At 39.9% G+C, this 18,711-nt stretch overlaps 1 protein-coding gene across 1 annotated transcript in view; it reads right to left on the reverse strand.

Annotated features, from left to right (window-relative positions):
* The window catches only part of SVOP (SV2 related protein), a 52,016-nt gene that overhangs the window by 28,886 nt on the left and 4,419 nt on the right, over positions 1-18,711 (reverse strand). Inside the window, exons 2-8 of the mRNA XM_018560844.1 lie at positions 9,376-9,536; positions 8,729-8,814; positions 6,659-6,757; positions 4,412-4,483; positions 4,142-4,266; positions 2,801-2,864; positions 1,643-1,768 (exon numbers count right to left, since the gene is read on the reverse strand). Of these exons, the coding sequence (XP_018416346.1) occupies positions 1,643-1,768; positions 2,801-2,864; positions 4,142-4,266; positions 4,412-4,483; positions 6,659-6,757; positions 8,729-8,814; positions 9,376-9,536 (733 nt within the window). The remainder of the gene's footprint in view (positions 1-1,642; positions 1,769-2,800; positions 2,865-4,141; positions 4,267-4,411; positions 4,484-6,658; positions 6,758-8,728; positions 8,815-9,375; positions 9,537-18,711) is intronic.

Consider the following 18,711-nt stretch of genomic DNA (forward strand, 5'->3'; position numbering starts at 1 on the left):
TATCGGTACATCCCTACTAGATGGAGCTGAGGAGCATAGGAAATACTCAGTTTGAATGTAGGTTGTTATTGTTGTAATAATACATTATGGGCACTAGATGGAGCTGAGGAGCATAGGAAGTACTCAGTTTGAATATAGGTTATTGTTATTATTGTAATAATACATTATGGGCACTAGATGGAGCTGAGGAGCATAGGAAGTACTCAGTTTGAATATAGGTTATTGTTATTATTGTAATAATACATTATGGGCACTAGATGGAGCTGAGGAGCATAGGAAGTACTCAGTTTGAATATAGGTTATTGTTATTATTGTAATAATACATTATGGGCACTAGATGGAGCTGAGGAGCATAGGAAGTACTCAGTTTGAATATAGGTTATTGTTATTATTGTAATAATACATTATGGGCACTAGATGGAGCTGAGGAGCATAGGAAGTACTCAGTTTGAATATAGGTTATTGTTATTATTGTAATAATACATTATGGGCACTAGATGGAGCTGAGGAGCATAGGAAGTACTCAGTTTGAATATAGGTTATTGTTATTATTGTAATAATACATTATGGGCACTAGATGGAGCTGAGGAGCATAGGAAGTACTCAGTTTGAATATAGGTTATTGTTATTATTGTAATAATACATTATGGGCACTAGATGGAGCTGAGGAGCATAGGAAGTACTCAGTTTGAATATAGGTTATTGTTATTATTGTAATAATACATTATAGGCACTAGATAAAGCTGAGGAGCATAGGAAGTACTTCTTTTCTATGTTCCTCAGCTCCATCTAGGGGCCATCATTTATTATTACAACAAACTACATTCAAACTGGAAAAGACCATGTAGCAGCCATAATGTATTAATACAACACTACATTTGAACTTGGAAAATATATATTAACAACATTCATTTTTGGCATTATTCACCCAAAACGAATAATCACAGATATTTACAAATTGTTTATAAATAGACCCCTTAAAATATACTGCAGGGCTTTGCATTTTTATCTGTAACCATATCTTGTTTTTCGTTATTTGCAGAAAGTGCTATATTTGTACACTATTGTAAACAATGGGGCACACTGTTATAAATACATAGACCGGATATCAATGTGTGGTCTAAGACAGATCAATTATTATTGCAATTGTAAGTTCAAGCACATAGACTCCTGCCCAGTTCTGGAACAAATGATTCATACTCAACAGTTTGTCTTGCATAGGTAAATGATATATATTCTACATAACGTCAAATCATTGTCAAAGTTCTCATGCAACTGTGTTCAATGGAAAAAAAAAATTTCACAACTTATCTATGACTTGTTTTGGATATATCTATAATACATGTTCCTTCAAGTTTGCATGTATTAAAAAGTAAAGACCTCAAAATACTTAATTTTAATAAACAGTTAATTCCTCTAGTCAGTTTCAGTTTGGGCAGAACAAGGGCATATATGTGTGTATGTGTATTGAGGAACCTGTCCACCATTATCACCTAAAAAGACAACTGTGGAACTAGCTAATTATAAATGCACTGTATTAGGAACACCTGTAGAAAAATATTAAAGACTCATGCAACTGTATCACACATATAAAAGTAACCTGAAGCTTAAACAAATTTGATTTGAAATAATAATTACTTACAAAGCACATGACGGAAAAAAGCATGAGGGGAAGGGCAGACAGTATCAGAAGCCAGCGCCATCCCAGTGTGGGCATCACAAAAATAGCTAGTAGAACCTCAAACACAGTGCCAATAGCCCAGAAAATCTGCAATAAAAATGGTAACAAGCTGAATCCAAGTTTGTCTTAGTAGCATTGAAAAGCAAGCACATTGAAAACGATTGAAAACGATAGTGGGTAAAGATTTATTAACATCTGGTTATCTCAGTGGGGGAAATGTCTCAAAACTGGAGCATACAGAATCTGGAGCAGTTGCCCACAGTAACCAAATAAGCTTCTCTTTTTCAGTTTGTTCAGTTAAGCTTTGGAAAAAAAAAAGGCTAGAAGCTGATTGGTTGTCATTGACAGCAGCTCGCAGATTCTACAAAATTGATAAATTCCCTTCACTGTTAAGCTAAACATCAGAGCTTTGTCACTGTTTAGAAGCCTCGTTTTAGCTGATTGACATTTAAAAGCAATAACTGCTACCACCAAAGTACATAATCAAACATGTGGGGATGTTAAGACACTCTCATACTTCTAAAGACCTAAATTGGTAAACATAATCATTGCGGGCAAGGAAAATACAAATTGATAAACATATCTTTTGCCCATAGTTTGAGATGATCATAATAGGCCGAACAGCAGGGAGTAGGCTGCCGGAGTTTCAGCTCAGCCGAACCAGATGTTGGATCGGCTCAGTCAAACTCCTTCTGCACTTCGGGTCGGCCGAACATGCCGAGCATGTTCGGCCGACCCGAAGCCAGCCAATGTACGGCTAATTTCAGCCGTTGTACAGCTGAGATCAACCGTACAAGCCTGATGTGAATAGCCGAAACAGCGTTCGGCTCACTTCACTTCGGGTCGGTTATTCACACGGCTGCCTACGGCAGCTTTGTGAATAACTCCCTCAATATATAATCACTCTACCTCTCCGCTTAACAACTGTTGTGATATCTGTCACCCAGAAAGTTCATTGCTATCAATAAATTAGCTCACTCATAGACGTGCATTGTGAGAAGGATCAGTGTAGTACTGCAAAGAAGGAAGTAGAAGCTCTTCTCTTTTCACGTATATCTAAAACATTCCTTACAAATAGTGCATATTCCCCCAAAAATGAGAACACTAGATTTGGCTCACCTCTATTAAAAGGATACACTTTGCTCGAGCTTTCATTGGAAGGAACTCTGCATAAAGTGTTACTCTGTCATGATAGAAGGCAAAAAGAAATCACTGCACAAGTCGGGGTTATACAAACTGCCTCCAACAATCCCCTACCTCTCTGTATGCTCTTTTGTTCAGAAAGCAGCGTGCAGAGTTCCTCACCCTTCCATGGTGTGAGCTGAGAGTATTGGACTATGTGTGTAACACTCTAAGTAACCATGGATTACAGGTGGATATGTGGCACTCACACTGTATATTGTTCACCTTCATTTGCTGCCTCCTTTGAAGGTAGCCAGTAACATACTGTTGATGTCCCTTAAATTGAAATTTCCCCTTAAAAAAATGTGCATGTATTATTTTTTCGTATTGGAGCCAGTAAAGCATTGCAACCGCAATCAGAGGATCAAGGGTGCAATGTTCTGCCTCCAGCAGACTCTTCCTCCTGTCCATGTCCATACCTCAGTACAGACATTCAGTAAAATGAGAGGAAGAATGAAGTGCGGTGATGTCACTGCATTCCTAGTCTATTGAGAGCTACAAGTCCTTCTGCCCTGGTGGCTGATGGGACTTGTAGTTTCTCCATTCACAGATCCTGTCAAATGGATGGATACCAAATACATGGGTGATATGGATATGTGGGCGGAGCCACACACAGCTGCACTGAATTCAAAGATGAATCCACATCAGCCTGTGGGGAGAAGTATCCTGTGAATCAGGTAAGTGAAGGGAGGGAAGTGGGAAAAATGCTAAACCCTAAATATGGGAGTAAATCTTAGCCTTTGAGCAAGATCTTTACAGCTACATCCACTGCTATGCTGTTTTTTTGTATATATTTGTGTGTGTGTTTATTGTATATGTAATCGATGATACGAAATCACCTGCACTCCATGCAGCTTACAGACCTTGAGTAAGAGGTTGGTGCTTGAAGTGACAACACGGATGGGGCCGTGTCCGATACAGTCCATAATAGAAGTCACCAGCACTCGATGATATGTGCAAGAAGTAAAGCAATTTTTATTCAATCGTCACATGCGTCAAACAACCAACGTTTCGGGGCCACGCAGGGTCCCTTCTTCGGGGCCACGCAGTGTCACTATGTCGCCCAGAAGAAGGGACCCTGCGTGGCCTCGAAACGTTGGCTGTTTGACACATGTGACAATTGAATAAAAAGTGATTTCCTTCTTGCACATATCATCGAGTGCTGGTGACTTCTATTATGGACTTTATTGTATATGTGTTGTCAATCATAATACATTGGTAACATTTAAATGAAATGGCATCACACACATTGCAAATATAAATTTTATAGAAACTTACGATTGAGGGACTCCTCCAATCCCAAAACCAACCAATCCTCTAAGCACCAGAATCCAACTATAGACTGGTGCAAATGCACTGAGGATCCCGTAATACAAAGTCCAGAAAACACTAATCTTTAGACCCTATACAAGAGAGAAAATGCAAATATAGAACATAATTAAACACAATGCAGAGTCAAATGCCTAGAAATGTCAATCAGGACACCATAATATTTATATATTCAGTAAGCTTATGTAATTATTAAATCATCCTGTCACCAAAACTTACTGTCTTTCTGCCATACTGGTCAGAGACATTTCCCCAGAGGGAAGAGCTAGACATCATTCCTATGAAGACAACCTGTAAATAAGACAGAAAAAAAACAACAACATAAGCAGTCTTGGCGCTGCAGTGTCCTTCAGTGTATGGAAATGAGATTGTAAGGCACAAAAGACATGCCAAAAATTGATCTACAGGACCAACAAGTTTGTGCAGATAGGCTGCAGAATCAGGGGTAAAGGCTCCTGCAGTAAAATACGTTTCTGGTTTTTCTTACCTTAAAATAAAGAAAATTCTAGTTAAATTAAATGCAGACTGTTAATATATTGTAATTGAATACAAAAATATAAAATCACTACAGCTGACCTAATTTCCTTGTTAAAGTGTCATTTAGGACCTGACCCCCTTACAGATGTTATGTTGGTTACCAGTCCGTCTGTCTTGCCCACTTTAAGGAGAACTATGAGGTGAGTGCTTTTCACTCACCTTATAGTTCTAGCCGACCTGTGACAATGAGACTGTCACAGGTCGGCTCAGTAGATCGGGAGGGGAGCGAACACATACCGGAGTTCGCTCACCTCTCGATCCTGTCACGGTTCTCTGCCGTGACAGGGGAGGGGCTGGATTCCCCTCTCCCCGCTCCGATCTGCCAGCGCTGACTGGTGGAACGGATGGGGCGAGTACAGCTGGCTCTGCCTTTAGATAGGCAGAGCCAGCTGTCAGTCACGCAGCTTCGGGATTCACTTCAGCTGCGGCATCTCAGTATACCGCGAGCAGCTGCTCGCGGTATACTGCGGCGTCTCAGTATACCGCGAGCTACAGCTCGCAGTATACTGAGCCTAGGGTGACGGGAGGACGCTAGTTTGTGTCCTCCCGTTACCCTAAGGAGAACTATGGGGAAAAGACTTAACCCCATAGTTCTCCTTTAAACTGACACTAAACTCAAGAGGTAAAAAATACATTCAAGTAACTGAACTAATAACAAAAATGTATCTTATTTGTGTATCACTCAGCTGTAGATCCTCAAATCATCTCTGAATTGGCGCTGACACTGTCCTTCCTCCTGGAGGGTGGCTACTTTTGTTCTCCATGGTCCCTGTCTGTGTTGTAAAGTAACCACGAATCCAAGCTCACTCCCGTGATGAACTATAATCTCATGTTTATTGTGTTGAGATTGTGTTGAAATTTGTATTGAGATTGTAGTCCATCACAGGAGTGAGATTGGAGCGGTGGCTACTTTACAACACACACAGGGACCATGGGGAACAAAGTAGCCCCCCTCCAGAAGGAAGGGCAGTGTCAGCACCAATTCAGAGATGATTTGAGGGTCTACAGCTGAGTGATACACAAATAAGGTACATTTTTGGTAATAGTTAAGCAAGCACCAATTCAGAGATGATTTACTCAGCTCTTATATGCTGAAAAGCGGAAGTGAACGCATGCTGGTTCAGTATTTGAAAATGTGTCGGAATAAAACTACACATGGGGACCCAATATACTATAAGGGTTATTTACTGAAAACCGATATAAAACTGTATTTACAAACATCAATATAAATGCAAGAGAAAAAAATAGAATTTCCCCCTGTGTTTCTTATGTGTGTCCACCTAATGCAGCTTCCTGTTGTTGCGGGGCAACAATGCTGCACTGATCCTGAATTCAGGGAAGAGTTGTCACTCTCATGTAGGCTGTGTCTGCTTGCACTACAGTGAGGTGAGAAAGTGTTGCAGAGGTTGGCCATCAGTATTTTCACTGCTGTCTCACATGCCTGTAGCTTGACTCCTAGTCACACCTAATCCTGCCAACTGCTTTAAGGATTGACAGCACTGAGATTGTTGCTGAAACCCTCCCACTGTGAGCTGCAGTGTCTGGGAGGGGGAGCATGCGGGACACAAATGAAGGACGATTTGGCTCAGCCAGTAAAATTTAATGTTTTATTATTTTAAGGCTTGTGCATGACATAGTATTGGTACTTGTTTAGATTGTCATACAGGAGCCTTTAGTTGTTCTTAAGGTATTTGCTCTGATGAAAATTTTCAAAAGGTAACGTTACAATGGAATGCAAAGCCATTCAGTTACCAAGGACATTGTGGCGTGAGTTAAACCAATGCTGTTTCAGCTAACATTTCAATAGTCAGGCATGACTGTGGCAGCAAAGCTTTGTAATTACAAAAGATAAATGTGAGTCCTTGGGCAGCTATGACGTCAGTTTAACACCTGGAATACGATCAAGGCTTAGTCAGCGCATTTGCTTACCGATGTGAGCAAAGCCACCTGCCAGCTGGGTAATCTCCATTCACAGTGGAGCTGTGGAGCCAGAATGCTAAGGATCATCATTTCCATGGCATCTGCCATCTGCACATGCACCAAAGCAAAGCATAAAAGAGAAAGTCAGTGTGGGAACTAGATAGAAAGCAGCATGACAATAAATGCAGGCGGGAAAAAAGGACACATGTAGAAGCATATAGCTCATCATCCAAAAATAATGATGATAAAGCTAGGAGGAAAAAAGTTGCAACCTTTTCTTTAAAGCCCAATTCAGTTTACATCTGTCAAATACATACCTGATGTATAAAATCAAAAGGAGTGTAAAGTTATAGATATCATTTTCTTTAGCCTGTGCCTGCAGAGTGGGACCCTTGGTCTCTGTATGGAAACAGTAGTCTCTTTGCAGAGGTCCAAAACCCCTCTTGCTGAGTCAGACCTATAGCTCTGCAATCACCAAAGCACATACTCCCTGCTGATTGCAGAGATCTAGATCTGACTCAGACTGTTCTACTGTGGCTGATTTCTAAAGAAAACAAAACTAATGCACCTGCAATGTATTTTGCTGATTTAAAATGCACATGTGGCCCTATTATGGACATGAAAGTTTTTACATATTCTTAACAGGCAGCAAATGAGTTTTACAACAGCCCCCCATTGATCTCTGTAGCTGCTTGTACTGTGAAGTAAATTATCCTCAAAGATCACAGCATAGAAGCTGAAGTCAGGTTTCAGTCTGTTTCTAACAGCTTACAAACGCCTGCGGTGTGTTTATATCAGAGGCTGACAGGCTTCCATAGAAAATAACAGGATATGGATCTGTATGTTTAAGTGCCTCTGTTGTGAACCTTGAATATGCTTTAAATTGCATTTAATGCTTTTTTAAGAATAAAAAAAATACTATGGGGGGGAAAATTTATCAAAACCAGTGCAGACACAATCGAGAGCTGTTGCCCGTGGCAACCGATTAGCTTCTCTCTTCAGTTTGTTCAGCTTTAAAAATGAAAGTGAAAAGCTGATTGGCTGCCATGGACAACTGCTCTAGATTTGTTTGCTCCAGTTTTGATAAATGCCCTCCATGTGTATAGTCTGTGCAAAGGTTCATCACAGGGCTCCTACCCAACATGCCACAAGGCTCTGACACAGCATGCCACACGGCTCTGACACAGCATGCCACAAGGCTCCTACATAGCATACCACAAGGCTCCTACATAGCATACCACAAGGCTCCTATAATAATATTTGCTCTTTGCAATTTCTTATTGAATCAACTATGTTGCAGTGCATTGGTATCCCATTGAAAATGGATAGGCAGCCTTAATGCAAAGCACATTATCAAGTCATTAATGTACCACAACAGTGTGAATCCATCTAAAGACTCAAACAGAATAGATTTCTTCCTTCCTTACCATTGCTTGTTACACAGACTGACAGTTATTAACTTACAAAAATGCAATAACCTGTCACATCCATTCAATAAATAGGTATATCTTCTAGTATCTGTAATTGCCCATATCAACAGACAGCGGAACAACTCTAAGTTTGTCCCCCCCTCCGCTCATCCTCACTACTGAATGACAATGGTGTCTTACTCAGAAAAGAACCAAAAAAAAAGTCTGTTCTCAAACTCAAAGAGCATGACCACATGTTGAGAATGGCGCTGCCTGGGTTTATTTATTCATTCAGGTAGTTTTGCTAGACTTTGATGTACCACAGCCCCAATGAGTTGCCAGTTAATACAATAGCTGATTTTCAGGGGCTCAGAACAGCAATAAACAGTGAAAGGGAGTCAGAGTATATGAAGAGGTTTTCCACTTTCTGTCACTGCAGTTACCTATGACTGTCAAATTTCAGTTTACTCCAGATAAGGGACGAGCTGTGACTGGTTGCTATAGCTTACTGGACTTCATACATAATCTTTGCTCTTTGCATTCTCTTATTGAATAAGTCCACAAAACAAAGTACAAAAACCTTAATATTAACAATACTGAAAAATAAAACTAAATTTAGCATGAAAATTGCACAGATAAACATTTTAGGATGTTACTTATTGTTACTTGCCCAGGCCAGACCAGTAAGGATTGAGAGTTTCCATTGGAATTTCCCAAAGCCAATAGCTTCCACAGCATCTTCCACCATAAAGGTATCTATAAGAAAACAACAAGAGGCAATTAATTCAGACACAGCAACTCAATACCAATTTCTGTTTTTTTCAATTCAAATACTCCCTCACTACAGTCAATCTCCGTATGATAGTTATACTATAGCTTTCCCATTGGTTACCTTAATGGCCAATTCACAGAGCTATCATAATCAATAGCTTACTACTATAAGGCTGATTTATAAATCTTCCTTTGCTCCTCGGCTCCAGCTATACACTGGGAGGAAGATTTAAAAATCAGCCTCTATAACTGATAAGTCAGCAGCAACAGAACCACTAAGAGTCAACTCACCTTCTCCTACAGCATCACATTCTGCCTGTCTAAACTAGCAAGGTGTCATCCAGCCACCAGCAGCAGAATCGTCAATGTGACATGGCCCTAAGTTACAAATTACTTCCCCACAATATGGAAAAAAATATCTCCAATATGAAGAACAGAAAGTAAAAACTACTGAATGTCATTGTGCAAAAATTGATACGGCACTTACCATTTCTTATAAGACTATAAACTTCATAGTATTGCTATCTGCTGTTTAAGAAATCTTACCATCAGTTGGGTTTGCAAACTCCTTTGGCACCGTTGTTCCATCTTCCAGCTCCACTGCTTCCAAATCTGTGTGGACAGGTCCAATCTGTATCTCATGCTCGCCTGATATATTATCCTCTTCTGATCTGGCACTTTCCCCAGTCCGACGGAACTTGACAACACTGATAAAGAAGATTATGCCTTTAGGGAAGAAATCCTAAAGAATTTTGATGTATGCTTGCATAATATATGTTTGCCATACCTACAAATGGATTGCACAAAGTAAGATCTCCTTTTTGCTATAAGCAACCTTCAACATAATGTTTAGATTATGCTGTGAAGTCACATTTCCTACTTTTACACATTTCTGTTATAATATTAAAAGTACCAGTAATCAATACTAAGGAATTATTTAGCCTGCCATTACCCTTCTCACAAGACCAATTAAGCTGTCCTTGAAAACAAAGGGAAAATAAGATAGAATAGTATTGTGGTATACTGTATGTGTGTACAGTACTGTAAACCATTTGCTGAGAAAGTACACATTTTAAGCTGTCCCTGCTGTTTAAAGAAGTTCTTGGCTGGTGAACCTAAGTTTAATTGTAGTAATGTCATTAAGAATCAACAATAGTTTGACCTTTTGATATAGCTGACCACAGCAGCACTCATGGTATTGTGCTGCCATGTAGAGTTTGCAGACAGAAATACTTTCCTCATAGAAACTGATATAGCATGGAAGTAGAAAGAGGTGCGCCCATCTGGGAATGTCTCCAAAACTTTTCAAGATAAAAAAGCTTGCAGCTTTAGCTAAGGTGGACATTATCATGGAACAAAAGTTACACTATGAGAGAGACTGCCAAGATCAAGTACATGTAATGCCTAATGTCCAAAGTCTAGTTTTATAGGGGAACTATGGACCTGCTATAACGTAAGCTAAGTGGCCTTAATTATATCACCTTGCATAAAGATTATTGTCAATGTTAATTTGCTATGAAAGGATAGACAGATAGATAGATAGATAGATAGATAGATAGATAGATAGATAGATAGATAGATAGATAGATAGATTGTATACATGTGTGTATGCATACTTCTAGCACTTTGTATGTTTTGTATTGTTTTCCTGCAGCTGTATTTGTGTATGTGTAGCATTAGTGTTTAGTAAAATCACATTAAAATACTATTGGGTGGGTTTCCTTGCCTCACTGCAAAGAATGAGACAACAGCTCAAAAGTGATAAACAAAATACATGCTGATCTAGTGTCTTCAGTATTTTTTAAGACACTGGCCAAAAAGAAGCATGCATCATACTGACATTGCTGGTTGCATGCTTCTTCTAAGTCAGTGACTCGGAAACTATTGAAACTAGCGTTTCGGGCTCCATATTTCTCTGGGCACAGCTTTCCTTCGAATATAGAAATTTGTACATTAGCCACTATAAGCAGCTACCGCAATGACTAACTGTGAACACTGTAGAAGGAGCAGTAAAACACAACCATCGTGTAACACCGCAAAGCACAAAACATAGCTTACATATGTAAAGAACGTTTATATGCCTGCCTCCATGTACATACATATTTACAAACGATAAAAACAAGATTTTGACACTTTAGCACACTTTGATAAGATTATTCACATCAAGTTGTTTGCAAATGTATTAATCCCACATTGTTTACACTGCATACATAGGCATTCTATGCCTCCATTTGCTCTGGAATCTTACGATGCACTGGGGGTTGATTTTCTATGGTAGAATAAAGCATGTTCACATTACAAAGTTTAGCTTAGTGAATAAGGTGAAGCTGTGCTGACTTCACTCAGGTTCTCAGTACTTAAGAAGTAATAAATACCTATCTTAGAGTTACACATTACTTAACATACATGCTTTTAATGTGGAAGAACATATCTGATGCTAGGTCTACTTGGGGTCTAGATTAAGATTAGGTTGATAGCCCTCTAATTTCGGTAAATCAGTGGCATAATTAATGTGAATGCTTTATTGCTGATCAATTGGCAACAAACAAATCAACACAAGATATTTGCCTCTATACGATAATAACATGGCTGTTCAACTAACTCACCATGTCTATATAATTACTGTCCCAATTGTGTTCTGTTCCCTCACATTGATCCATTGACTACAGATGATTAACAATGATAGGACTAATTAATAAAACTTGCAGTTTATATTTAAACACACACACACACACACACTTATATATATAAATATATATATATATATATATATATATATAATACAAATAAATAAATATCTCAGAATTACCCTCCCTGGATGTGTGATCGCTATATCCCATTGTGTGCTGCCATGGATTGGTGTCAGGAAAACGGAAAATTGTATACTTACCTATCGGTAATTTTCCTTTCCTGATGCCAATCCATGGCAGCATACAGAACCCTCCCATGGCTTTCGCATTGAGTACTTGTTATGAGAATGGTGGCCTTGGGAGGCGGGCTTTAATGTATAGTATAACTGGTCCTGTGATTGGGCTGGGGGCGGCGGAGCCATACCCATTGTGTGCTGCCATGGATTGGCATCAGGAAAGGAAAATTACCGATAGGTAAGTATACAATTTTCCGTGTGTGTGTGTGTGTGTGTGTGTGTGTGTGTGTGTGTGTGTGTGTGTGTGTGTGTGTGTGTGTGTGTGTGTGTGTATATACACACACAAATAAAGGTGGGGTCAGTACAAAGAATCAGTTTGGGAAAAACACAAATCATAAATTAATAGGCTGCATACCATCTACAAGAAGAGGACATTTTGAGACAAATCCATTTAAAACTCAGCAAACATGGACCCGATGATATATTGGAAACAGTCTGTTGATTTTTTTTATCATACATTAACTCAAGTGAACTCATCAGAGCAGGTGGAAAACCATGGTTTATATCTAGATGATTCATTCATGATAAAAGCAACAGAAAAGCGACACGTCTCATGCAGAGAGAGCAGCACAAGGCCAATACACTGTGCACTTCAAAAGGGAACCTGTTACATCACTTTTACCTGACATAGCTGCAGTCCCAGTCAAGTGCTGGAGGTGGGAATTGATTGGTTTAGGGATGAGCTCAGGTTCGGGCTGAACCTGGTATGAATTGGAGCTCCTCTGAACCTGGAAGTGCCATGAGGCCACCAGCCCAATCAGCTGAGAGCCTGGGCATTCCCTGCCATGCACATAAACAAAGGGGTGGGATGCTTGTGCTGCATCATTGAACTTATATGAACTTATATGGTCACATGTCATGGACCAACTACTGCCATGTAGCCATGTAAGGCTGCGTTTGAAGGAGTTCATGTTCAGACTAGGTTCTGCCTAAACTGGAGCTCATCCCTATTAGGAAGCAGTGTTAGCTCTAGGGCAGATACTTCATGGTGTTTGGAGCTGCAAAGATGCGCTCTGCTCTGGAACTAAATTTGCTTTTAGAAGTTATTGCCACCGCAGTCTTTTGCACTCTTGTATTTGGTACAGCAGAGCTCAGAGAGGGGGAGGAAAAAAAACACACAAGAAGCCATTTACATGTCCTGCATTGCAAGGGCCATGCTGATAGGATAGAGCAGAGTGACAGAGAGATGAGCCCATCAGTGTGCTGCTTCACCTTTCTGCCCATTGACAGGGCACTGATAGCATTTTCAGTGTTATATTTAAAGCAAAACTTGGATGTAAAAAAAAAAAAAAACATGCATTTATATATATTCCTCAATGGCAAAAAAGGATATAACTCTTAACTCTAGCAGTCAGCCGGCTCCACGGTTTGGGTAAGTATAATCTTTATTTTGTAGCACCTAGATAAAAACGAGCACTTAGACCTTGCAGTGTGAGGGTAGCCCCACTGTAAGAGTTAAGAACATTTTTGCCTGGAGTTCTGCTTTTACGGTGTGAACGGGCCCTAAGCGTTTTTTTTCTTTATACAGATAAGAGAGTACAATAAAGAAGACCAGTTTTGCTAGTATGCAATACCAGCCAAGTAACTGCAAACATTGGAGAAGAAATATAATTTATAGGAGAGGCATACAATATGCCAAAGCGATATTAATGCAGGAGTTTATGGATAACTGCAAAGGAAACAAAATCATTATTTGAAAGGATTCCTGGATCAGCCATTTGCCATTATTTGAACAATTTGAGGGATATGATGCTTGCATACCGCAATTTTCCTCCTATGCACCCTGGCTTATTTCATGTCCATCTTCAGTTTTATAGTACCCTAGCAAACTTGTCAAATTAAGTTAGCGTAACTGGTCAAGTACAGTATAAACCTTAAAGAAAAGATCCTTTTGGCCACTTTTCACCCACTTTACCTTAACCTCACTTTTTATACTATTGAATGATGGCCAACAGGCCAGAAACAGCGCTATGTAATGGGAATAAATGGCTCTATGTAATTGGGAATGTCTCTACAATATTTGGCTATAGACCAGTGGTTTTAGACATGCTGTTGGTCACAGGAGCATCAACTCTCAAAATTGTTTTCAATAATGAATTCAGATCAAACAAATACACGCTGTCAAGCAAAATATTTCTTTACATTTTTGCCCAAACACTTACACTCATCAAGTTTCCAAACAGCTCCAGCAACATTCTCCCAGCTAGGATTCTCTAAAATTCCTGCCCAGTACATCATAAGGAGTGGAGCAGTCTCCAGCAACTGCCCATCTACTAGCTTGGAGAAGGGAGGAGTAAGGAGCGAGGAAGGAAGAGAGGGGAGGAGAGGGAAGTGACTTGCCTGTGGACACACACAGCTTACTAGCACACACAAGAGTGTTTCCAGAGGACCCTGCAAGGGAAAGGACCCACCCTAAAACAGGAGATCAGGGCCAGTGCTCATGAAACCAGCCTATTCTGCAGGAAACTAAAACTGTTATACATCAAGGAGCAGCATCCATTGTAAGTGACATAATCAACATTTAAAATAGCCTAAAATCCTTTTGACTTTAATATTACTTTCAGTACAGCTCAGCCCAGTGTCTTTAACTGTGGAATAAGTATCTTTTTGGGGGGATTTCTGATAATGACCTGTGCTTAAAGTGACATGAAACCCTCAGATTTTTTAACATAAAACAATAGTGTAATGTGTGCCTTACTGTAATCCATGGTTGTTTCCCTTCTCTTTGCTGCTCTTCCTTTTAAATCTGTATCTGTTCTCATGCTCTGCAAAACTTCTGTTTTGCAGCAGACTGCCTTGTCTCAGGAATGGATATACGGTGTCTGTGTATTAGTTTCTATAGGCTTGTAACCTGAGCCAGCACTACAGGAAGAGGCCCTGAGCTGAAAAGGGTAGTTCTCCCCCAGCATGAGAAGAGATTCGGATTTAAAAGGAAGAGCAGCAAAGAGAAGGGAAACTACAATGGATTACAGTAAGGCACACATTACAGTATTGGTTTATGTTAAAAAAATCTGAGGGTTTAATGTCACTTTAATGATGATAGCTATGCCTATCTAGGGAGCATTTCTATTGTTTCTAAACAATCTGATATTTTTTTAGCTCAGCATGCACCAGCTACATAGTATAACACTGAGGCTAGGTTCACACCTGCACTACACCACACTACACCCGGGACGCGCGTCCCAGGTGTCGTGCGGTCCTGCAAAATGCAGGCAGCGATTGCCGCGTCGCCCCGCTGATTCAATGGGGTGACATCCGTGCGGTAATCGCAGAAAAAAAGTACATGTACCTTTTTTTTGCGATACACGACGAGCGGCTGTTTTAGCCACAGCGAGATCGGTGCACACCTTGGCGACTCCTGACTGTGCGGCAGTCGTGTGGTGATGTGTCACCTAGGTGTGAACCTAGCCTCAAATAACCCTTAAGATGCAGACCTCAGCATGAACTTTATTTCTGTCTTGTAAAAGATAACTTCTGGGCATGGGCCGAAGGTTGGCAAACAAGCTAATCACCTTATTATTTACCCAGGATGTGATGTGGTTAAGGGTTAAAGTCTTTTTCAGAACATGCACTATAGTACAATGTTGTACAAACACTTAGGGGGTTATTCACAAAGGAGCCGAAGGATTAAGCTGAACATTTAGCTAATCCTTCAGCTCGCTTTGGTTACGGGAAGCCTTCGGTTTAGCCAAAGAGAAGGGCTGCTGTACGGGCTATTCACAATAGCTTGTACAGCAGCCAAAGGCAGCAAAGCACACATCTGATCAGAACGCATATGTTCTGCTCGACTGAGCCAAAGACACAGCTGAAGCAGGGAGAACGGTCTGCCAAAGCCGACAGTTCTCTCCGCATGTTGTAAAAATATAGAATTTTTAAAAAAACACAGCGCAGGGTCCCCCTCCCAAACCATAGCAGACCCTTTAGGTCTGGTAGGTATGTTAGGAGGGACCCCCAAGTTAAAAATAAATACATAGAGTTCCCCTTAAAAGTAAAAAAAAGACTTTTGGAGGAAACCTAAGCATTTTTCTTTTCTAACTCGGGGGACTTCCTAACAGTCCTACCACACCTAAAAGGATCTAGTATGGTTTGGGAGGGGGACCCCGCGCTTTCTTTTTTATTTACACTGTCATTTTTAATTCTGTTCGCTACCTCTGAGGTAGCAAACAGAATTTCTAAACCGAATGCTGCATGAGCAGTTAACCCTTGCAGTGTGGGGGTAGCAAGTTTATACTACTTTCTTTAAGACTTCAATTTAAATACTTTGCAATCTTCTTTTAAATCAGTATGGGGCTTTAGGCTCTTTTACATATTCACCGCCACACTACTTGGATTAAAGAAAGCCTTTTTTTACAGAACTCAATAGCCCAAGCTGGTATTTCCCCTGAAGCAGATGTGTCACCTGAGCAGTGACTTGTACCTCATTTGACAATTCATTTTGTGGTTTCAGTCAGACAAATTGTGCTATAAAGTGTGATAACTTTTTTGATGTAAGACTACGAAGCATTTTATGCATGCCAGTCCAGTGTATGTAGACTAATGCAATTTTCAAAGAATGCTGTATAACCTTACTAAGTGCAACTTCAGCCAAAAGTTTTTTTTCTAGTTTTGCATAGAGTGGAGAAGGATTAGACCCTCTGTCAGGTTTTTTTATTACTGCCTATGTCCCTGTTAGGGAGATTCACCTCTCTATTTGTCCTGGTTACCATTATCATGGAAATGGAAAGAGAATCCCAAATTTTGGGTTGTCATCAGAACAGGAATAGATGGTAAATCTTCCATTGGGGACAATTGTTATCTGGAGGGATTGTACTTTGGAAGGATTTCCTCTCAATTCCCGTTGTGACAAGCAGACAGGAAGTAAAGGGGAATCTTCCATGTGGGACACAGAGTGAGTAACCCTCCCGTACTCTATAACTAAAAAAAGGTTAAACTTTCCCTGTATGGGCAGCACAGTGGCATAGTGGTTAGTTTTTTTTTTTGCCTTGCAGCACTGAAGGTTCCTGGTTTGAATCCCAGCCATGTCACTATGTGCAAAGATTTAGCATGTTCTCCCTGTGCTTGTGTGGGTTTCCTCCGGGAACTCCGGTCTCCTCCCACACTCCAAAGACATGCTGGTAGGTTAATTGACTCCTGTCTAAATTGGCCCTGTGTGCATATGTGATAGAGACCTTAGATTGTAAACTCCATGAGGGCAGGGGCTGATGTGAATGTAAAGCACTGTGTAAATTGCCAGTACTATATAAATACCTGTAATAGTAATCATTTATCTATAACAAGAAAAAAACTTTTGGCTTTATATATAATTTAAGATACAGCTAGATATGTAATTCTGTAAACAACCTGCTTTCTTCAGCAGAGCAGTCAAGGTTACCCTAGGAAACAGCTCCACCTGCTGGTGGAAAATAGTAAATATGAAATATTCCCATGTAGTATTTCGTATTTCTCTGAATATAAGAAATAAAACAAATATTTGGCAACACTAGCCATTCTCTTTAACAACATAGGCACTCTTATATCATGCTACAAAGCAATTTAACAACACATTAAAATGAATGTTCTGCAGACTGTGATTGGCAGCAAGTGGTTAAATCAGTCAGTATGTTTAAAGCACTCATGGAGTTTACCGTTAGGGAGAGAAGACATCACTGAGGGGAGAAAACTGTCAGTCTCTGTAGGTAAATATAATACATATAGGTAACGGTACAAAATAAAAGATAGGACAGGGGAAAGCAACCTCTACCCTATAGCTGCGGTGAAACTACAAATCCCATTATACCTCTGGGAGTCATGCTTGTGGCTGTCAAAGTCTTGCAATGCCTCATAGGGCTTGTAGGTCCACAAAAGCTGGAGTGCTGAAGTTGCCTACACTTCCATTGCACAAGGTAAAACATGTCATGAAAAGCCTGGAATGAGCTTTATATTCTTTTGCAGAATTTGGTGTAACCTCATAATATACCATCTACATATCTACAATAACTATGGAAATCAGAAGTCCCACGTTGTAAGATTTATATTGGTATGCTTTTTAAGGGAATCTGTCACTGAGAAAAATGTCCTTTTGTATGCAGCAGTTAGCTAAACAGCTAAGGTAACATCTAAGCCAGGATCGTTGTTAAAGCCAGACGGAGTTTAAAGTGGACCTGTCACTGAGAAATCAACATTTGGACAAGCAGCAGTTAGCCAAATAGCAAAAGTATACCAGCCCCAGACAGCACCCCACAGACATTCTAATAATCCCCTGTATCTATCTATCTATCTATCTATCTATCTATCTATCTATATATCCATAGAGCAATTCCATAGGAACAGTCAGGCAGCCTCTTTAGCGATCTTGTCAATGGCGATTTGTCTCTAACAGCATAATTGCCCGTCTGACACTCTTCACATCTTCTCACATTGGTGAAGCCTTTTAAAAATTCTTTGGTTTAAAATACTGAGTTTTTCATTATGATGTACAGTATATTGATTTAAAGTCTTAGAAAATGTGGGAAAACTATTAAACTGTAAAATAGTTGTTGTTTTTTTGTCTGGTCTTTTGTGCTGTCCCTGTGGTTCAGAAATGCGAGGGAAGGTTCTCCCTCATTCCACTTTTCCACATTAACAACTATTGTGACGAATCTGAGGTTTTCACGTTAGGATTGACAAGTGGATAACACCCATCATGAGGGCAACTGCCCCCTCTGCCCTATATCTATTCCAGGCTTTCTGATAGCGGGGTACGTCCCCAACTGGCCGTTGGATTCCCTTGAATGTCACTCAATTGCTATTTGACCTCTTACTACTGATGTGGTTTCTTTTGGATGTCTTCCCCTCCCCCTGTCGATTGTAGTGTTTGTATTATCTGAAAATTCGTAATAAAAACTATTCTGCAAAAAAAACAAAAAACCTGTAAAATAGTTTTTTAACTATCAACTAAAGGCCAATTATATCTATTGACCTTCCAATTAAGTTATTTT

This window comes from Nanorana parkeri, unplaced genomic scaffold, assembly GCF_000935625.1.
Source record: "Nanorana parkeri isolate BGI_ZX_2015 unplaced genomic scaffold, ASM93562v1 scaffold18, whole genome shotgun sequence".
NCBI lineage: Eukaryota > Metazoa > Chordata > Amphibia > Anura > Dicroglossidae > Nanorana > Nanorana parkeri.